This window comes from Nannospalax galili, unplaced genomic scaffold, assembly GCF_000622305.1.
Source record: "Nannospalax galili isolate Female #2095 unplaced genomic scaffold, S.galili_v1.0 scaffold1532, whole genome shotgun sequence".
NCBI lineage: Eukaryota > Metazoa > Chordata > Mammalia > Rodentia > Spalacidae > Nannospalax > Nannospalax galili.
This window is the reverse complement of record NW_008330832.1, coordinates 556119-578239: the sequence shown is the minus strand read 5'-3', so window position 1 is coordinate 578239 and position 22121 is coordinate 556119. Positions and strand designations below refer to the sequence as shown.

Genomic DNA, 22121 nt, shown 5'->3' with positions numbered 1-22121 from the left:
ACTGGGCTCACATATCTAGAACCTTCCTAAGAGGCAAATTTCTGAATTGTAAAAGCAGCATTGTAGGTGGGAATGGTGGGCCTGAGTGGGCTTTTCAAGTCAGGCCCATCACCAGGCCCCAGAATGTGATGAGCTCTACTCCAGGCCTATTGTCTCTAGCACTGGTGGGTTCTGCTCCTGCCCCTATATCCCCAGCATCTAATGGGTTCTGTCTACTGCCTTTGCATCCTCAGGACCTATTGGCCTCTGCCCTATGCTCTAGTTTCCCCAGGACCTGGTAGACTATGTCCCTGTCCCAGTGTCCCCAGCACCTGCTGGGCTCTGCCCCTGCTGCAGCATTTCCAGCACCCCACAGGTTCTTTTCCCACTGCAGCATCCTCAGCACCCAGAGGGCTCTGCCCTTTGACCCAGCATTCCCAGTACCTAGCAGACTATGTCCTCCACTCCAGCATTTCCAGCACCAGGTGGACTCTGCCCCACATCCTTGGCGTTTTAGCCCTACCAATGATCTCTCTTGGCAGGGGGAGAAGATCTTCTATCTTATCCGACCCGCCTCGGCCAACATTTCCCTGTATGAGCGTTGGCGGTCGGCCTCCAACCACAGCGAGATGTTCTTTGCTGACCAGGTGGACAAGTGCTACAAGTGCACTGTCAAGCAGGGTCAGACCCTTTTCATCCCCTCAGGTGAGTGTGACTCCACATGCATGGGGCACAGGCTGGCTAACTTTTGTCATGGTCACTGTGCCTTTCCCCAAGCCACATTGCTACATTCCTACTACTGGGCGTCCTGCCACCTGCCCCCACCCAGTACCATGGAAAGACCAGCATTAGGCTTTTCACAGCAGGAGGCCTGGGTGTTAGGCCTATCCCACTTAGCACTAGGCCACTTGAGTGTGTGGCCAGTTGGTTCTAGTATGGGAGACCTGGTTCAGTAGTACCTGAAGAGGAGGGTGGATATTTAGAAGTGTTCCTAAGGAATGCTTGAACCAGTGCCAGCTAAAACGCAACTTGAGCAGCTGAGGCCTCCAGGTTCTCCTGTGAGAGTGAATCCCAGGGGCATGAAAAGTCAACTCTGAATGATTCCTTCCCCTAAAGTAACATGATCACATCCTGAGAGGGAAATGTAGGCCCTCAGTACCATGTAGCAGATAGATGCAGACTTTCTAGTGATTGTATGCCATTTTTCAGTTAAAATCAGGATCTAAATGCAGCCCCAGAGCTCTTCTGAGCTCTGGTCACTGACTCCTGCTCTTCCCTGTAGGCTTCCTCACAGTTACTTCATGAGACATGGAATTCCTAGAGCTGGGCCTCAGTTCAGTCCCCTGAGAAAACTTTGGGACAAGACTTAGCTCCCAGGGAGAGTGAAAGCTCCAATTCTGTTGTGTCTTTTGACCCCTACATGGGCATATCAGGGACTTAGGCTTACCATCCTGATGGCAGTGCTGTCCTGGCATGCCCTGAGCATGTCCCCTTGGCTCCCAGGCTGTTTCCATCTGTCTGGTGCTGGGCTGTTCAACAGCCTGTGCCATTTCAGATACACTCTTTCCTGTAACTCTCTCAGAGGGTAGGTGATACCAGATCAGGGAAGGTGGGAGTACTAGGTGAGGCCAAGACTGATGAGACATGGAGTTCATGCTGGGCAGAGGCAGGAGTGAGTAGGAATGGGAGCAAGGTGGAGGTTAGCCACATTCCTTTCTGTCTCTCCCAGGCTGGATTTATGCCACACTCACCCCTGTGGACTGCCTGGCCTTCTCAGGTCATTTCCTCCACAGCCTCAGTGTGGAGATGCAGATGAGGTAGGTAGTTCCTGCAGTGCTGTCTTCCCTGGGGCCAGGTCTTCTGGTGGGTACCTTGGCCTAAGTTCTGTAGACCTAGCCTTGCTGACCTGTTTGTGCTGAAGGGGAAGGTGGGCTCCATGTCCCTGGCTAGGGCAAGCCTAGTGATGGTTTGGGATCATGAATGCTGCTGTACCTTTCTTGGATTGTGACCAAGCTCTCTAATGACAGCAACCCACTGCCTCTACCCATGGCAGTCACACTGGACACAGTAGGGAGGCCTGCACTGGCTCAGTAGCCTGAATTCCCTCTCTGGCATGGCCTACTTGATGTTCCCTGCACTGAACAGTTCTTTGCTGTGGCTTCCAGGGCATATGAGGTGGAAAGGAGATTGAAACTTGGCAGTCTGACTCAGTTTCCCAACTTTGAAACTGCCTGCTGGTACATGGGGAAGCACTTGCTGGAGGCATTCAAAGGTACCTGTCACTTTAGGTTGGGTGAGTTGAGTCTGCAGCTCTGGTCTGGAGGGTGACCTGGCCCAGGCTTGGGCTCTCTCAGTCTGGGTGCTGCCTTTATGAGGCCTGATCATATCCTTCAGGACACAGCCTGAAGTGGCATAAGAAGGCACCTGGGGACTTGGTATATGGCTCATCTGGCAAGAGCACAGTTCCTCACTAGGGGCAGGGCTGGGTGTCCTGGGCAGAGAGGGGAGAGCCTGGTAGCCTGCTCAGGGTCCTGCTTGGGAAGCTTCAGGTAAGATGGGAAGAGATGGGAGGTTAGCCATTCCCCTAGAGGGCAGATGCTGGGTAGACAGGTACCTCAGATTCTAAGAAGAACCGTTGGCAGTTGGGTAGGTGGCCTAGGCAGAGGCCTCTGGAAGGCCGAGCCTGTACAATCTGGCCTCTTGCAGTGGGTGGTCTAGGCAGCCATCACATAAATCTGTTGTGTCTTCCCCAGGTTCTCACAAGTCTGGGAAGCAGCTGCCCCCTCATTTAGTCCAGGGAGCTAAAATTCTCAATGGTGCTTTCAGGTCATGGACGAAGAAGCAGGTAGGAAGCAGGTTATTTGTGTTTCTGGTTGAGGGAATGGGGTGATGGAACAGGGAGCAGGTTGAAGGAACAGGTGGTGATGATGACCAGGCTGTCTGTGTCCCACACAGCAAGGGGCAAGCATTGTCTGTCCAGGCTGACTCAAGCTGGTTCACTGACACTGGTTCACACCCTTGAGGAATGTGTTGGCTGGATGTAGGTTTTCTGGGCCAGTTTGAGGTCATTAGCTCCAGGGTTAGATCTCCTCAGGAGCCTCAGGTAGGGACAACTCTGTTAACCTGGGAGGGGCAGGGAGGGACCCAGGAAGCATCTGGTACAATGACCACATACCTGGATCTGGACATGAAGTGCTGGGTTACACTCTTGACCCCTCTCACTCAACAGCCCACATTGCCTGGTGCCCAAGCTAACTTGCTCTATGACCTGGCTCCTCCCATGATCCCATGTGCTCATCTCCTCTGGCCTGTGGGAGGTGTTTTTCAGACAGAGGCACCAAAGAAGTCAGCTTTCTGTTTCCTTTCTCATTTTACTTCGGTTATAGCTACAGAAGGAGGAGTGGGTCTGCTCACCTTTGGGACATTGCTACTAGGGGCTCTCACTATCTACTCACTTATACAACTGCTGCCTGAGAGAACAGGGGTCCCATTTTGGTCAGGGAGAACAAGTAGAGGCCTCAGAGGACCTTGAGGCAGGGCCCAGATAAGGAACCACATGTGCAGCCTGTCTCACCCACCAGGTGATAAGGGTGGCTAGTAACCTTCTAGGGCCATCTTGTGACTTCCGTCTCCTTGAGACTCAAAGCCCCTCCCACCTCACCTGAGCTACATGGTGGGGAAGAGGGAACAGGCCTGTGTCCACTCCACAACCCGCTAGTGGTAGCCTCAGGTGAGGCCCAGACTTAGTGTGTTCCCCTGTGTGGAGTGGCCTACCAAAAACCTTCTTACTGGGTAGGGCTTACCCTATGGGGTGGTTGTGGTCCAGCTGGGTGGGTAGGAAGTGTTCCCCTGTGTGGAGTGGCCTACCAAAAACCTTCTTACTGGGTAGGGCTCACCCTATGGGGTGGTTGTGGTCCAGCTGGGTGGGTAGGAAGTGGCTGAGGCACTGGAGTGGCCAAGCTGACACTGATCCTGCTGTCCCACAGGCTTTGGCAGAGCATGAGGACGAACTCCCTGAGCACTTCAGGCCCTCGCAGCTCATCAAGGACCTGGCCAGAGAGATCAGACTTAGTGAGGTAGGGCCAGGGTGATGGGGACAAGGATGGGCCCAGAGCCCACCTGCCCAGGGAAATTTCCCTATATTAGTACTCATCCCCAGGGTTCAGGGGCTGGCTGCCTGGTGTGGGTACATGGGGAGGAGACATAGAGGGAGAGAAGAGTGGGGCTTGCCACATCTCTCACATAGTAGAGAACCCCAATTCCAGTCCTTGAGTCTGGAAGAGCTAGGCAGCCTCTTGGGCCTGGGGAGGGGCAAGAGCCCTAAGAGGTAGGGGACCATGTGGGTGATAGTATGGGACAATGTGAGTGTGTCACAGAGTGGTGTGGATTGTATGACCTGTCTTGACAGTATTGGGCAATGTGATGAGTGTGTCACATGGTATGGCCTAGGTGGTCCCTTCTGGGCTAACTGCCTCTTCCAGCATGACTATGATGGTCTCCTGAGAAGGGACCCTTCTGGCTGTGGTCTAGAAGGAACACTTATGACCTTCCCCTTTCCTCGCCCTAGAATGCCTCCAAAGCTGTCCGACCAGAAGTGAACACTGTAGCCTCCTCAGATGAGGTCTGTGATGGGGACCGGGAGAAGGAGGAACCACCATCACCCATTGAGGCTACCCCACCTCGATCTCTCCTAGAGAAAGTGTCTAAAAAAAAGACTCCCAAGACTGTGAAGATGCCCAAGCCATCCAAAATCCCCAAGTCCCCAAAACTCCCCAAGCCGCCCAAGCCCCCCAAAACCCTGAAGCTTAAGGATGGGAGCAAAAAGAAAGGGAAGAAGTGCAGGGAGTCAGCTTCGCCCACCATCCCCAACTTGGACCTGCTTGAAGCCCACACGAAGGAGGCGCTGACCAAGATGGAGCCACCCAAGAAGGGAAAGGTGGGGCCCCTGAGTCCCTCTCCATATCATTCTACTTGAGGCACCACAGCCACAGGGCACAACTGGGCCTGACATGTCTTTGCCTTCCAGGACTTGTTGCTGGGCGGGGAGGGGAAATTTGCTGTGAAGGTAAGGTCTCAGGAGAGTGCAAGAGTCTGAGGTCTGACTGTGCATAAGTCTGCACAGTGAATGTACTTCCCTGCCTGTGCCTGTTCCAGGCCTAAACATTCAGGCCAACATCCCAGTCAGCACCGTAGAGCATTGAGGCCCTCCTGGAGAGGTAGCACAGGGTGTTTGTTCTGTGGCAGAGGTGGCACCCCAGAGGGCCACAAGATTGATGCAGGGCAGAATGCTGCTCTTAAGGATGAGTCCACCCTGCTTAGATAAGTTCCAGAGTACTAGAAGCTTGGGGCTGAGGCCTGAAGATGTATAAAACATCTGGGAGAAAGCTGGGGATTGAAAGGAGGGAAATAGTTGCTCTGAGGGCCTGAGCTTTGTGGAGAGAAAAAGATGGCCCCAGCCCTGGAACTTACTCTTACTAGAGGGTCTTATTGAACCCCTGAGACCAAGTCCTACTGGCTGTGAGCTCCTTCCAAGAGAGATGCAATATTCTACTTGTGCTGCTTCCTCCAGGAAAGGAAAGAAGAATGGATACATGTATGTATGTATGTATGTATGTATGGATGGATGGATGGATGGATGGATGGATGGATGGATGGATGGATGGATGGACGGACAGATGAGTAGATGAGTGAGTGGGTAGATGGATGGATAGATGTGTTGGTGGACTGATGGATAGATGGATGGATAGATAGATGGATGAGGGACAGATGGACAGTGAATGGGTAGGTGTACATATGGATAGGAAGACAGTTGGGTGGCTGGGTGGGTAGATGGATGGATGGATGAATGGATTGATAGGTGAAGAATGGTCAGACAAATGAAAGGGTGAATGAACAGATGGATAAATGAATGGATGAAAGAATGAACAAGTGGATGAATGGATGGACGTGCCATGTGTGGACCAGCAGGAGTAGCCAGGATTCTGTCTATGACCCAAGTCCCACCCACCCTCTATGTTTACCTTTGGGTAATGACTGCTTTGTTCTAGGCCCCAAAGAGCGTCCTGAGTGTTCCCAATAAGGACACAGTCCACACACAGAATGATGTGGAAAGGCTGGAAATTCGGGAGCAAACTAAGAGCAAGTCAGAGGCCAAGTGGAAGTACAAGGTGAGAAGCAAGTGTGTATGCAATGTGAGCAGCGATGTGGGCCTGTAAGGGTATGTGCAGATGTGTGTCTGCCTGTCCCCTGGAGGTGGGGCCATGAAACAAGTCTGAGTCTGGAGCACATGTGGCCTCCCACAGACCACCGTGCCCTGTGAGCAGTATGAGTTTAAAGCTAAGTATGCCGTCTTCCCCATGGACAGTGTTTTTCTCCACTGAGTTTCACTATCTTCATGGTCCCAGCACTGATCTATGCTTTTGCTCCCTGAGGCTGGGCAGCATTCCAGGGTGGGTCCTGCATGCAGATGGTCAGGCAGCTGTGGATGCTATGAACAGCTTTCCTGAGCATGCCCCAGCTCCCACTACTGTCCACTAACATAGGCTGGGATATTAGCCCCACATCCCAGGGGGCTCAGGGAAAACCTTGGTCTTGCTTTCAGAACAGCAAACCTGACTCCTTACTGAAGATGGAAGAGGAGCAGAGGTTGGAGAAGTCTCCCCTGACTGGAAATAAGGACAAGTTCTCCTTTTCTTTCTCCAACAGAAAACTCCTGGGGTATGTGAGAGCCTAGATGGGGTGATCATGCACATGTCCCACATCACACACACATTCTCCCCAGTCATCCACATCACACATACATAAACACTATGCATCATCCTGTACCACACACATCTACCACACAGGTACCCATATCACCCCCCACAACTATACAGACATCCACATCATCTACGCATTCATCACACATGCACATTCCTGTGGACATGCCTATATCATACTTCACACCAAACCCTTCACACAGGTGCATCCCTTCCCACAGACATATCCCTCACACATGCACATTCCCAAGGACACACCTACATCATAATTCACACCATACACCTAACATCCTCACATATACATATTGCATGATACACAAACATGCATATTGCATCATAACCTCTGCCAGCACCCCCTCACATATCCATGCCACACATACATAAGTCACATGCGTATCCACAGACACCTCACATCCTACACATTGTACATGTTTCACACCGTATGTACACCCCACACCATATGTGCATCACAGCATCACACATACCTGTAATGTGCACTCAGTTGGCACTGTCAGTTGGGTTCTTTTCCGAGCCTCTGATCTCACTCACTGCAGCTCTGCACAGCACACCTTGACAAACCCAGGAGAGCTATGTTTGTCTCCAGTGTGCTCCACCTGCAGAGTGGGTAGAGAGTACTGCTTCCGTGAGGGCCAGACAGACAGCCCATTAACAGAGGAGCTATCATGTACTGGTACTAAAGACACAAGTAGGGGGTCATTTCACAGATCTCTGAGCCCAGTGATCAGTGGGACAAGACAGTCAGTGTGAACTTAGTAAACTCATGAATCTACCCACGATTATGTCTATGATGGGTGCCATGGGGAAGGATGTGTGGGCTTGGGTGCTGCAGGCCTGAGGGAGTTAAGCTGAGCTGAGAGAATAAGGGTACCAGCCTGGGAGCCAAGATGGGCCTCAGCATGGCTATAACAGCCTGTATTAGCTGTGAACAGGAGGGGGACCACAAAGACACCCTGCATCACATACACCCCAGAAAGCATTGAAGGGGTGACAGACATGTCCCAATGAGATGACTCCATTGCCTACAGGAGTGGCAGCCTCCTGTCTGACTTGGCAGCATCTGTTTCCTCTTCTGAGAAGGGAGGAAGAGACTCTTGTAGGTGGAAAAACAGTGGATGTATTCACAGTCACTCAGTGGGCAGAACCCACATGGGTCTGGTCTTGCTATCCTGATTTCATCCCAGAGAAACTTTTTAATGGCATCGGTTCTATGACAGGGCCATGCAGCTTAGACTAGGCAGATGAAATGGATGAGACATTAGAGTCATGTGTATACATGTATACATGTGTGTGGTATTCTGTGGCCCAGCCTTAAGGCAGTAGGGCTGGCTACAGCCCTTCCTGAGGGTATTGGAGACTGCCATGGCCCAGCACATTGTTGAAGTTTGCTTAGCCTGCTGTCCTTTCTATGGAGAAAAGTCATGTCCTGAAGACCTGGGGAAGAGGCCCAGGCAAGAACTACTCACAGGGCAAGCACGTGGATGCTACTTACTGCAGCAGTCCCATCTCACCCCAGCAAGGAGTCAGATACACAGTATTTCACAGCCCAGTGCAGGCATACCGTGGCTTAGCCCTGAAATTATTTTTTTCTGAATGAGTATGTAGAAAAGGGCCTGAAGGTTGATCCTCGTCCCACCTAAGACTGATTTTAGCTGACAGGATTCCAGTGACTGACGAGGGGAGCTATGCTAATCAGGCCCAGAATGGGTGGGACACCCTTGAACTTCAACTGCCCAGGGAAGGGCTTACTTTGTACTGTGTATATGAAGGCCTCATATAGGGGATGTGGAGCAAAGGTGGAGACTGTAGGACTGGGGCTCTCTGTTCCTTATGGACAGGTAAAATCCCACAGTAGAGACTGAGGGCTAAACAGTCCCTGCCTAGTATTTCGCCAGCTGCTTGGCCTCCAAGAGGATGCTTTGGTTCAGGTCCCTGGGAGGTTCTGCTGCCTGTTGACTTCAGGACCTGGGACAACCCTCTGACCTACTCCCTTTTGCTCCAGCTCCAAGGCTCTCAGGCCCCCTACCAGCCCTGGTGTATTTGGGGCCTTGCAGAACTTCAAGGAGGACAAAGGCAAGCCAGTGCGGGACGAGTATGAGTACGTATCAGATGACGGGGAACTCAAGATCGATGAGTTTCCCATCAGGAGGAAGAAGAACGCCCCTAAAAGGGACTTGTCCTGTGAGTATGGTGGGGTGGGTAGGAGGTTGGGGGTGGTCTTGGCCAGGCTGTCCCCACCCAAGGCCTCCACTAGACTTCTTCCTATCTGCTGTGCTTACAGTCTTGTTAGACAGGAAGGAAGCTCTTGCGACACCTGTGGCCAAGCCAAAGCTGGACTCTGCAGCATACAAGGTGAGCCACCCAGCTGCACACTCAGATTCTTCAGTGCATTTCTGCTTTAGGTGGCAAGGCATCCACCTTCTTCCTGCTTGTGGACTGGGCTCCAATTTTGGATTGGCATAGGAGGGTTAGAAGCCCTCCTAAGTCCTTGGCCGCCAGAGCTGATGAGCTGCTCCTCCAGCTGGGCCTGCCCTGTAGGGCGATAAACACAGCAAAGCTTGTCTGGCTCAGGAAGTGACAGGGACTGGGACTCCACTACTAAGATGACCTCCAAGGCTGCCTCTCTTAGGGAATGGGATCACTACTGGGGTCCCATGCTTCCTAAGGAGGCCAGGTAGAACATTGTCCCCCCCGCCCCCCCCAGCCACCTGCCAGGAGAGCATATCCAGACCTCAGATATTTAGCCATGGCACCCAGACAGATCATTGGTTTTACTCAGAAAAGCAGTGTGGAGTATGACCACAACTCTGTCATTTGTGGTTTCAGGGGCCCTGGGAAAGGTTGGTACCCTTGCCTGCCTCGTGAGAGACCATGTCACGAGCCTGGGGCCACTCTGTAGCATTCATTAGAATAGGACTCTTTAAAACACATTTCCCATTGTAGGGAAAAAGTAATCCCCTCCCAGGGCTCTGCCCTGACCAGCTGCTCTGTCTTTGGCTCAGCAGAGCGATGACTCCTCTGACGAGGGCTCTCTGCACATCGACACAGACACCAAGCCAGGCCGCAATGCCAAAGTCAAGAAGGAGAGTGGCAGCTCAGCGGCCGGCATCCTGGACCTGCTCCAGGCCAGCGAGGAGGTTGGGGCACTTGAGTACAATCCCAACAGGTGGGTTTCAACTGTGTCCCACAGCACTCACAGAGCAGCCACCTGCCTTGGCAGGTGCACAGCTTGGCATGGGCACATTGTGGGGTGGAGATGTAGGCTTCAGCTTCTGATTGCAGAGAGCTGGGTATAGAAAGGCTGGGCTTCCTTTATCCTTTGATGGTCTCAGTTAAAGTCACAAGTTGTTGATTTGGGTTTTTACTCTACCATTGTTTTTGTTCATGGAGATCTTAGTGGCATTTCTATATGTGCCACCAACAAGTAACTGAGGTAGGCACAGTCCTCCCCTAAAGGCCCTCCAGGGCACACGTGGGGAACAGTAGTTCTTCCCAGCTCTCTAGTCTCAAGACAGCTGCAGGCTCCAGCTGTATAGTTGGGGAAAGTGAGGCTTAAAGAGCTTAGACAGTCTACTCCTGGCCCTATAACTTGGAGGTGGCAGAGGCAGGCCCAGGCTCTGGGCTAGCTCTACTCAGAAGTCCATCTTGGGTCTGCTGAAGAGTTGTTGGGTACTGGGTTGTATCCACTTGTGAGTGCTGGACCCTCATGGTCCCTCATCTTCAAGAAGGCATAGCCCATGAGACCCTCCTAAGTTCCTACTGCAGCATCTGCCTGAGCAGTTCAGAGCTGAGTACCTTAGGCAGCACTGCAGCAGCTTAGCCTGACCCAGGCTGCTCGGGACAGGTGGATGCCTAGGTCAGGCCTGCTCTTAGATGACATAGGGATTCCGGTAAGGCGGATTAAGGGCCTGATTGAAATGAGCTTTTGCTAAATTAGTTGGCCATATTTTATTTCATAAATTACTCTTTTGAATGCAATATCATGTTCACAGCCAATCAGCCGCAGGCACTTTCCTTTAATGTAAGTGAAGTGTGACAGGAGGGGCATGCTTGGCCTTGGGCTCATGTTCCTCGATCAGCCTGTCATGAAGCAGGCAAAAACCTTGGTGGCCGTGTGGTAAAGCCTGACTGTGGCCTCTCCCCACTGAAGGCTATGGCCCTGTACAGGGCTCCACACAGCCCACATAGGGGATCCCTGGCTTCTGGGAGGAGGCATGTGCTAGCTAACACCTCCTTGACTGATCTTGGGGTCTGAGAGCCACCCCCCAGCACCCTGGGTCCCCCATGACCTCATTGGAGAACCCTCAGAATTTGGGGGCATGGGATGAGCCTGGGCCATCCAGGAAGAGAGCAGATAGGGCCTAGAGCCACCAGGTACCCTGCCATGGGTGCTGTAGAGAATAGACCATGGGGTGAGGGGCATGGAAATAGAACTCTGATGGGGATGGGGGTAGCCTATGCCCCGATCTGTGAGGCCAGGAGAGGGCTGCTCATCTGCTAATGAGAAACCCAGAGCTGCTGCATCCTTGAGCTATAACTCTGGAGAGTATGCTCCGTAGATACTGCATGTACCCTCACACATGCACATGGGCCTGCTGTGCCTACCCAGTTCTCAGAGGTTGGCTCCTCCACCCCCACCCCCAGCCTGCTGTAGGCAGTTCCTTTCTGAAAATCTCCCATTTGGAGCATAGGTCAGTTTTTGATGGTCCATTTGCTCTGTTTTAAGTATTGGTTGTTTGGAAAAAAACAGCTGAAGAAAATGGAGGAAAATATGTTAATTTCTTGTGGATGGTTTGCTTAGTGTTTATTGCTGGGGGAAAAAAGAGAGGATTTTGGTATGATAATTGGAGGATTAAAGTATTATTTTCCATGCTGACTGGTTAAACTTTGCTCATTGATTCTCTAGCGACCATGTGGACAGATGGGCCAGCTTGGTATGCAGTCCCCACTTTGGGGTCACCCAGATGGCATGGGTGAGCAGCTCACATCCAAGTGAGCTCCAATGGGGCTCTGCCACTAGAGTTTGGGACCCTCATGGTGGGCATCCTGACATTTCCCTGTGGCCTGGGTTGGGAGGCTTTGTTCCTAGAGGTATAAGGGGAGCTTTTTGCCTTTGCCTTGTCTTTTCTTGCTCCTGCTCAGAGAAATCTGTAAGAATGGCACAGCTGGATGGTGCCAGGGCAACTGCTGGCCTACAGCACATGGCCCAAGTGGTATCATGGGGAAGGGCAAGATGGCTCCCAGCATTGCTTTCTGGGCTCAGGACTGTTTGACTTGGCCTTCCATTGTGGCTTTGGTCTGGGAGCAGCTTTGGTGAAGGACTGTGGCTGCCTTCTCAAGCTCAGGAACATCCTTCGGTCTGTGGGGCATTGGCCTTAAAGACAGCTTTTGTCCAAGTTTGCCTGGGTACCCCCAATGGGGACAGCTCCATCTCCCTGACTCCCCTCTGACAGGGTCTTAGTTTCTAGAACCCTCATGCTTCTGAACAGTGGCTTTCCTAGGTCCCTCGTAGAGCCTCTGCCTGGGCACTTGAGTCTGTGCCTAGGCAGTCTGTTATCACTGCCTCACATGTGTGCCATCTTCAGCAAATGGAGGGAAACATGTAGTGAGGGACCAGTTTGCACAGTGTTGTATGTGCTTGCTGTCACACATCAACATCCTGGTCCTGGGCTTGCCATGCATTCATCTTCCAGCCCACCCTCTTCTCAGGGGCTGTGATGCCTTCCTTCCCTTGCAGCGGTCTTTGTAAAGTGCTCCAGGTACTTGCATGTAGTTCCTAGGAATACAGGAGCTAGCAAGGGAGCAGTTGGAGAAAAGACGGTGCTAATGAAGGAGTCAGGAGGAATGGGGCCAAGGACTAGGAGGGGACACTGGGGTCCTGTATGCCTCTAGTCTGGACCATGACCATCTAGGTGACTGGTATAGCTGGTGTCCCTGGTGGTGACAGAATCTTTTTTACCAGCTGGAGTAGAAAGCCTTTCTGTTCTGGGCTGGACTGAGCTGGGTAGAGTGAGGACCAGAAAAAGACTGTGAAGGAAGCCCCCGTTGGGCCAGGCCCATGTGGAGCTGTGGGAAATGTGGTTCTCTGTGGGCATCTGGAGCTTGTATCAGATCCTGACTCACAGTCTCCTGATAGGGTATGGGGGAAGCATTTTTAAGCTGTCCAGGTGGTTCCAGTTTAGACAGGTGGGGAGTCTTGGCTGCAGGGAATGTGTAGGCTGAGCAAGGACAAGGCTCCAAGGAAACCAGAGCTGGATTCTGTTGGAAGATCTGGTGGGAATTTGGGGGTGAGGGCAGGAGCCACCCAAGATTCAGCCCCAAGGTGTTCTTGCTGTCCAGCAGTGTCCAGATCCCTGTGAGATGACAGTGAGCAGAGTGTGTTTGGAGTGTTCTTTCTGGAAGGCGGGGCACCAGTGCAGCCAGGAAGAGGTGAGGGCATGGGGCAGAGGACAAGAACATTTCTGGGAGAACACAGAAAGGGCATGAGACAAGTATTCAGCAGAAGAATGCAGATGGGACCCTATGGCAGCCCCACCCAGAGTTGGAGGGCAAGGAAGACTAGGGTGCAAGAGGAAGTTCAAGTGTCTGTGTGGAGGGGTCCCAGAGAGGTTGAGCTGAGGTGTGGCTGTGCCTGACCAAGAGATGTGTGGGTGCAGGTATAGACACAGGTGTGAGGACAGGTATAAATGGTATGGGTGTAGGGGTGAGTAAAGGCATAATTGGAGGTATAGTTGCAGATGTGAGTAAAGAGGAAGATGTAAATATGTGTGCAGGAATGAATGCAGGTATAGCTGTAACTGTGGTACAGGTGTAAATGGTGTGGGTACAGGGGTGGATATCATTAGAACTGTGGTTGCAGATATGTGTACAGGTAAAGGAGAAGATAAGGATAGAGATGTGGGTGTAGATGTAGGTTTGGATACAGCTGAAGGTGTAGTGTGGGTGCAGGTGTAGATGAGGCTGTGAGTGCAGGTGTAGATGAGGCTGTGGGTGCAGGTGTAGATGAGGCTGTGGGTACGTGTATAGATGTGGATGAGGATGCAGGTATAGATGTGGTGTCTATAAGGGTGCAGGTGTAGGTGAGGGTATGGGCACAGATATAATTGTGAGTACAGGTGTAGATAACGGTGTGGATACAAGTGTAGATGAGAGTGTGTGCATAGGTGAGGGTATGGGTGCAGATGTGGATGAGGGTGAGAGTAAGGGTACAGGTGTGGAGTGAGGGTATATGTGTGGATTTAGGTGAGGGTACAGGTATGGATGAAGATGTAGGTGAGGGTGTGGGTGCAGGTGTTGGTATAAGTCACCTGGGGAGATTTTGTCATAGAAAGAATGTGGGCTTCTCTATTTCCATGCAGAGTGAGGGGAAGGAATGCCCCTGGCTAGGACTGAGATCATGGTTGGTCCAAGTTGCTGGGAGGTGTGGAGAGCTGGCAGGGTGAAGTTGGGAGAATCCAGTGCAGGATGGTGTGAGACCTGATCCCACCTACCTCCTGTGTGTCTACTAGCTGTGACCCATCTCTGTCCTGGGACCTCTTGTCCTCCCTAGAGTGTGACTGAATGAACAGAGGGGGTTCCCTGGCCTTTTCTACAGGGGAGTCACAAGCCCATGTCATCCCCTGTCATCTGCTGGTCTCCCAGGCCAGGCATATGACTGAGCTGTGGTTCCAAGACCTGGGCTGCAGGCTCTGGGCTCTGGGCTGTGGCTCTAGCCTGTGATCCAGGTGCCCTGGGCTGAGAGCTATGGGCTGAGGGCCGTGGCTGAGTACCTGTTGTCTCTGTGTCTCCAGCCAGCCTCCTGCCTCTCCCAGCACACAGGAAGCCATTCAGGGAATGCTGTCCATGGCCAACCTACAGGCCTCTGACTCATGCCTGCAGAACACATGGGCCACTGGCCAAGCTAAGGGTGGTTCACTGGCAGCCCATGGTGCCCGGAAGAATGGTGGTGGCAGCAAGAGTACAGGAAAGCGCCTGCTGAAAAGGGCCGCCAAGAACAGCGTGGACCTGGATGACTACGAGGAGGATCAGGACCACCTAGATGCTTGTTTCAAAGACTCAGACTATGGTGAGTATGGCTGAAGGCCAGGGCCAGAGCCTGCAGGGGTAGGACTTGCTGAGAACTGGGAGTTGCAGTCCACAGGCTGTAAGATTCACCCTTGGTGGGGTGTAGGAGTGTACACCTTTAATCCCAGCACTCTGCAGGTGGATCTCTGTGAGTTTGAGGCCAGCCTGGTCTACATAGTGAATTACAGGCCAGCCAGGGCTACATAGCGAGACCCTCTCCCCGCAAAAAAATCCTTTAAAAGTATGTGATTTGGTGACCTGTGAACCATGGTCCATTTCAGAACATCGTCCCTACTTAAGGAAACCTTTTCTCCATCTACAGTAAGCTTCCCCTCCCTCTTGGCCCCCTTGCCAGCCCTAGCCACTATCATGTGCTTCAGGGCTCTGTGAATCTGCCTGTTCCGGGCATGCTGTCTAGTTGAATCATATCTGTGACTTTTTGTGACTGACTTATTTCCCTCAGCAGAATGACTACAAGGTCTATCCATATTGTGGCATATGACAGAATTTTCTTCCTTTAAAAAAATTATCATCTATCTATCTATCTGTCTGTCTGTCTGTCTGTCTGTCTATCCATCCATCCATCCATCCATCCATCTATCCATCCTTCCATCCATCTATCATCTATCTATCCATCCATCCATCCATCCATCCATCCTTCCATCCATCTATCATCTATCTATCTATCTATCTATCTATCTATCTATCTATCTATCTATCATCTATCTATCTATCTCATCTATTTATCTAATTTAATGTGTTTGAGTCTTTTGCCTGCATGTATGTAAGTGCATGTGCAATGTACTTAGAGGTCAGAAAAGGGTGTCGGATTCTCTGGAACTGGAGTTATAGACAGTTGTCAGCCACGGTGTGGGTTGGGTGCTGGGAATTGAACCAATGCATTTAACTGCTGAACCATTTCTCTAATCCCAGTTTTATTCCTTCCTAAGACTGAGTAATAATTACTTTCTGTGGGTGGGGAATGTACTATAACTCCATGTCTGCATCCATCCCTGGGTCCTTGGGCTCTTCTTTTGATGCCATGAACACGGATATACAGGTAGGGACTCATACTCTTGTCCTCCTTGGCTGTGTTTCTGGGAGGGCCTGCTGGGTCACTGGTCATTGCATATTTACTTTTCTGAGGGCCTACGTGACAGGTTGCCATGGGGTTATTGTGCCCTATAAGATGGAGAAACTGAGGCCCAAGATGACCCTGTAGCCACACATACGGTCAGGAACTGTTGTGGCTCTGGCTTTCTGCCATTGGCACAGCCAGCATACCTCCTACCCAGCAGGGCTTGTCAGACTCAGCCCACCCCACCTCAGGAAACACTCCAGTATCACAGCAGGGGTGTTGCTTTTGGCCCAGGTTCATGGTCCCCAGGGACAGGTACACCTGGGCTTAGTCCAGCACCTTCTTCAGCCCCTGTGCTGATGGCCAGAGGTTGGGGCTTTGCTGACCTGTGCCATTGTGAAGTAGAGAACTCCTGAGAGGTGGGTTCTGTCCTGCAGCTGCCAGATAGTTTTGTGTCCTGTGGTGGCTGTGCCCTGCTTTGACAGACAAATTGGCAGCAGAGTGAACTCCTGTCTTCCCCACTCTTTTGGTGAGCTTGAGATAGCTCAGTCATGCAGGCCCTGCTGCCACCTCCAGAATCGCTCATCTTGGAGGTTCCTCCACTGGCCTTGGAGGTCACAGGGTCCGGCCTCACACTGGGGAAGTCACTGCAGCTTCTGGGCAGTCACCTTCTCCCAACCTGCTGGCCAGGTCTGGGGGGCTTCAGAGATGGTGGGATTGGCCCCGTAACCCTCTCAGTTTCAAACCCTCACTGCAACGGCTTCTAGTAGGGATGCAGGTCCCAGGCTCCTAGAGCATCTATATGGACAAAAGGCTTTTGGGAGCCAGGCCAGGCTGGGGTGAACGTGGCTGGCAGTCTGGGCACTCAGCTTCTATGTGTAGGCACCCTTGCTGTGACAGCTGTCATTGCATGGCAGGTCTGAGGAGAGCTCTGGGGCTACCACTCAGGAAGGCCCTGAGCCACTGCAGCACATCCCCCAGCTACTCAGGCCTGCTCTCCTATTGCCTCCCTCAGTTTATCCCTCACTGGAGTCTGACGAAGATAACCCTGTCTTCAAGTCCCGGTCCAAGAAGAGGAAAGGCTCAGACGATGCTCCCTATAGCCCCACAGGTATAGTGGGCTGGGAGTCACTGAGGAAGGGTGCTTGGCTCTGGGCCTGTTCAGGGGAGATTAGTCAGCTTCCCATAGGACCCTTGACTGGGGCTCTTCTTTGTGCCTTGGGACCTCTGAGCCCAGACTTCACTCAAGAACCTTTCCCTTTGGCCTGCCCTTCCTCTCCAGTGTCCTTTATCAGAAGCTCTGGGATGGGCATGTGCATATCTGAAGGTCACTCTTTGTGGTGACTGAGGGACACCAGCTGGGGTGGCAAGTGGGATTAGGCATGCCTACCTTTCAAGGCCCCCTGCCTGCCTGCTTGTCCTTTCCCAGCTTGCTGGGCCTCCCAGACTGCCCATAGACATCCCAGTGTGGCAGCAGCCTGGGGACTGCAAGGTGTAGTGACTTCCCATCCCTCACGGCACCCTAGACTCAGGGATAGTCTGGGGTGGATGCCCCCCTCCCAAGCCTGACTGGATGGCCCTCCCCGTCTTTTGCAGCCAGGGTTGGCCCTTCGGTGCCGAGACAGGACAGGCCTGTGCGTGAGGGGACCAGAGTGGCCTCCATCGAGACTGGGCTGGCAGCTGCTGCAGCCAAACTGTCCCAGCAGGTGAGGAGAAACCAGAGGGTCCTTGAAGGGTAGGTCCTTATCATCTGCACTTCGGCTGATTTCCAGACACTTCAGCCACTGTGTACAGATTGCTTGGGCTAGGGACTGTCAGGTTTCAGGATGTTTGATTATAGTCCTTCTGGTCCCAAATTCTGAGTACATTCAGGGGATCTTGGATCCATAGTCTATGTACCTCACCCCAAACAGGCATCTCTTGCTGACATTGGTCTCTGCTAGCCAGAGGGCCCTGCACATTCTTCATCTGCAGTGCCTCTGAGGACCCCTCCTGTTCCCAGGGGTCCTGGCACCCCTTTAAGTTGTGCTCAGTCAGGAGCTGAGGACTGTCCCCACCTGTTCCTCTTTACCACCTCTCGCTGGTCAACTTCAGCTCACCCCACTAGAGGCAACATCCCAGAGCCCAGGCTGACCCCATCTAAGCACCCATGGAAGTGAATAGGTTGAAAGTGAATGTTCTTTCATGATCAAGAGCACCAGAACAGCTCAGGGTGGGGTGGTAGGGTGACACTGTACAGAGAGGTTGGATGGGCAGCTGCCAAGCCCTGTGCCACATCTTAGACCCCAGGTTCCTGGGTCCTTGGCTGCTTATCCTAGATGAGCTTATCCTAGATGATGCTCTGATTGGGGATGGGGTAGATGGGCAGCTTGTTAGCAGACCTCACAGTGGCCTCTCATGGGCCAGCCTTTCTACCCTGAGTTCTCCACTGCTGTTCACCCTGCCCACCCAGTGGAGGTCTGAGCTCCTCGAGGCCTGCATCTGGGCAGAGATCGAGCTGGCTGTGCCTAACTTCATGCATCTGAGGCAGCTTTATGGTAGCACACCTGCACCCTTTGTTCCTAGGAGGAGCAGAAAAACAGGAAGAAGAAAAACACCAAAAGGAAGCCGACTCCTAACACTGCCTCCCCCTCTGTCTCCACTTCCACCTCCACCTCCACCTCCACTTCCACCTCTGCCTCCACTTCTGCCTCCACCTCTGCCTCCGTCTCCACCTCCACGGGCACCACCTCGGACTCCACCACCCCCACTTCCACCACCCCAGCCTCCACCACCCCGGCCTCCACCACCCCGGCCTCCACCAGCACAGCCAGCAGCCAGGCCTCACAGGAGAGCAGCTCACCTGAGCCCCCGCCAGAATCACACAGCAGCAGCCTGGCTGACCACGAGTATACAGCGGCCGGCATGTTTACAGGGGCCCAAGCTGGCCGCACCTCCCAGCCCATGGCCCCTGGAGTCTTTCTCACACAGAGGAGGCCTTCTGCATCATCCCCCAACAACACCGCTGCCAAAGGTACCCCCTATGTTCTGCCTTGCCCCTCACCCAGCCTTAGAAAGCCCCAGACTCAGCACACCACGAGGGGTATGGGTTGTGGCCCCAGGTCAGTAGGTGCTGGAGTTCAAGATAGTTGCTCTCCACCCACCACTGCCTTTCACATGAGTATCTGCAGCTGATCTGCTCGGTCATGTGAAAGAAATAGTCTAAAGATCAGGAGATGAGGCCTAAAAAGAGCCCACTGATTATCATACCTTAGGGCTGATTTTCGGGGCTCTGGCATGGCCATTTGCCAAGGGTGAATGACATGAGCTGGGCTGCTAGGTTAGACCCTTCTTTGTGAGTTAGGGTGTCATGCAGTCCAGGCCCTCTGGCACCCTATCTCTCTTCATAGGGCTGATGTTGGGCCTCCCTTGCCTCACGTGATTGTACCCTAGCATGGGCCCAACAGCCATGGTTTGGTGGCGTGGTTGTTGGTGGCATTTGAGGTGGCCTTGTTGCCAAGGGTTGGGACCCAGGGTGGCTTCACATCTTAGCTATGCCATCCTGAGCTGAGTCCACCTTACTGTGGCCCCCAGGGTCCCAGCTCAGACCATCCCAGCACCTCTGAGCAGGTGCTTTGGGTCCATGGAGGACTTGTGAGCGTGGGGCTTGCCTGGCTTGCTCATTTTACAGAGGTAGGGCAGGGCTTAGGGAGATTGCAGGATCCATTTTCCCTTAGCTATCACTCATCTTTTTTTGTGCCCTTTTCCCCACCTCCTTAGGAAAACGTACAAAAAAGGGCATGGCCACCGCCAAGCAAAGGCTTGGGAAGATTTTAAAGATCCACCGGAACGGGAAACTGCTCCTTTAAGGCTTAGAAAGCCAGGATCCTTCTGCTCTGCTCAGGACCCCTGGAGCCCCGCTGCATCAGCCTCCCAGGAAGGTGGTAGCCACGCCGCCTAGGGAGGGCTTCACCTCCTCCCAGCCACCTCTCCCCCACATGAGCATCTGTCCCTTGAGCAGGTGGAGCGAGTGGAGAGTGGCCGTCCCTCGTTCTGAACATGGACACCTTTTCTCAAGTTGCTTAGAGTGACCAGTTCCTGCAAAGTGGCCCTGCCAACTTGAGGACCATTCAGCTTTCAGGACAGCCACAGGCACCCCACTGGAGCCTGGTGGCCTCCATGGCTCTGCTTGGGAGCACAAGGCCTTCGAGGAAGGTGCAGTGAGCCACGCTCACCAGCCCAAGTCCGAGCTGGCCCCAGGCTGGCAGCCTCCAAAGGCTTAAAACAAGGCAAAGGACATGAGATCGAGGAGGAACTGTTGACATGTTCCCACCCTCCTCTTCTTGAGCGAGTCTTACAGAGCACTTGGCCAGTGAGGAGAGGTTGCCCCAGCGCCCCAGCTGGCAGGTAGCAGGCTAGATAGTGGATGTCATACCCCAAATGCCCAAGGACATTTGTCTGGGATGGTGAGGACCCACAATTAGGTTGGTGTGCTAGTGGGGTGGAGAAGCCACTGTGGGGTCCCATGGGAAGGGCAATGTCTCAGCCACGACTTAGGGTCCAGGGGACCCAGGCTAAGCCACGTGGAGGAGCCCTGCAGTGAGCGCACTTCTAGGCCAAGGCTTCCTGCCCTAAGTGAGCAGGCAGGTGGGCAGGGCCACAGGGCTAGAGCCAGCACAGTGGCGCTTGTGAGAGCCCCTGTGTGGCATCATGAGTGTGGGCCATCCCAGGTGGCGTGTCCACCCATTGACACGGAGGAGCTGGGTTTGTTTCTCAGGCAATCCTGTATTTTCATTTTAGATGTATTTCTGGAAGCATATTTTTCATAGACTGTAGCGTGTAAATAGCTTTTTAAATGACTTCTTTTTTATAAGAGTAAAAGTATCTTTAGGAATTTCTTTCTATAGAGTCCTTCATTAACCTTTATACAAGTTTTTTGCCGACTCTGATGGACGGTCGGGTTTCAATGCTTTTCCCCTTTTCTTTCCTTTCCTTTTGTTGTTATTTTTATTTTTCCTTAGGAACTAAGGTATTGCCTGAAAAACAATGGCGCCTGCGCAGCCTTACACTCTGTCTTTACAGAAGCGGATAGTACACAGAGATCCCCTTCCCACGCCCTGAAGCTGCGTCTTCAGTCTATACCAGCTCTTCGCTCTCCTTCTTGTATGACGAGGGGGTTGGGGATACAGTTATTTTACTAGCACCTTGTGAAGTGTTTGTGTTTTGTGATGCTGTAATTTATTAATGTTTGTAGCTTTTTATATTTGTACATTTCTTATGAGCTTTGTTTATACACCCATTACCTGGATGTTTTGTCCATGAGGGAATGCAGCTTGGCGGAGGCCTTATCCACTCCCCTTGTCCTGTTTGGAGGGACACCATCCCCAGGGCCCGGGGCTGGAAGGGGGGCATCTCGCGGGCCCCAGGCTTACTCAGAACTGGTGTTTTTAAAGTTTCCTTGACCCTGTCCTTGTGAACATTTCTATAATCTTAACCCAGGCATCAAGCTGTTCTCTCTCTTTTTAATTTTATTATTATTTTGGCGACATGTACATTTCTAACAAAGTTTATCGTGGCTATTAAAGTGTTCTATTTCCCAGTTCATATTACTCTTGTATTGAGTCCATGAGGTCTAAGGCATCTTAGACCAAAGTTTTAAAAAAGTAAAAATATTTCAGGTTTTGTACAGAACTATGTCTGTGTTGTTCCTGCCTCCTTCGTCACCCTCCACTGTTGTCACCCTGGGGGCTCCTCAAAGGCTGGACCAGCTCCTGTGCTCCCCAGGTAGAGCCTCAGCTTGCACCCCAAAGCTACTGTGCCCCAAGATGTCCAGCAGGAGCGTGCAGAAGAGCTCCTGGGATCCCCAGGGCAGCTGCCCAAGACCCCGACCCGGCAGCTCAGCCATGGGCCTGGCTGTGTTCTCCACTGAGACTTGCCTGACTCCAGCAGCCCAGGAGGGTTGTCCCTGGGATGCACCTTCCAGCTTCCATCCATATTATTCATAGCAAGCCAGCAGAAACCCCTATGACATTCACTAAAAAGACAGGGTGGGGAGAGTGTCTTGTGGAGATGACATGACTGCCCATGCTGAGGAACTGGGTGAGGCCCCGTTCTATCTGGGGATGGGGCATGGGGAGGCTGATGACAATGGATAGAACAGACACAAGGCAAGTGTAGGTCAATTAGGCAGGCCAGTTGTGTGAGAATGAAGGGTTCCAATGATGGCCAGCGAGTGGCCCTGCCTA

At 52.5% G+C, this 22121-nt stretch overlaps 1 protein-coding gene across 2 annotated transcripts in view; it reads left to right on the top strand.

The window, feature by feature from the left end:
* Positions 1 to 21567, top strand: part of Phf2 (PHD finger protein 2) — a 40248-nt gene extending 18681 nt beyond the window's left edge. Inside the window, exons 6-21 of one of the 2 annotated variants that reach the window (XM_008852682.3) lie at positions 522 to 684; positions 1709 to 1796; positions 2145 to 2251; positions 2733 to 2824; positions 3966 to 4055; positions 4547 to 4915; positions 6027 to 6146; positions 6581 to 6696; positions 8758 to 8936; positions 9037 to 9107; positions 9761 to 9921; positions 14546 to 14820; positions 16913 to 17008; positions 17494 to 17603; positions 18463 to 18910; positions 19657 to 21567. In XM_008852682.3, the coding sequence (XP_008850904.2) occupies positions 522 to 684; positions 1709 to 1796; positions 2145 to 2251; positions 2733 to 2824; positions 3966 to 4055; positions 4547 to 4915; positions 6027 to 6146; positions 6581 to 6696; positions 8758 to 8936; positions 9037 to 9107; positions 9761 to 9921; positions 14546 to 14820; positions 16913 to 17008; positions 17494 to 17603; positions 18463 to 18910; positions 19657 to 19745 (2574 nt within the window). In that variant the 3' untranslated portion in view covers positions 19746 to 21567. Of the gene's footprint in view, positions 1 to 521; positions 685 to 1708; positions 1797 to 2144; positions 2252 to 2732; positions 2825 to 3965; positions 4056 to 4546; positions 4916 to 6026; positions 6147 to 6580; positions 6697 to 8757; positions 8937 to 9036; positions 9108 to 9757; positions 9922 to 14545; positions 14821 to 16912; positions 17009 to 17493; positions 17604 to 18462; positions 18911 to 19656 lie in introns of both variants that reach the window. The other variant, XM_029555956.1, reaches the window with a different exon arrangement.
* The last annotated feature ends 554 nt before the right edge of the window (positions 21568 to 22121 follow it).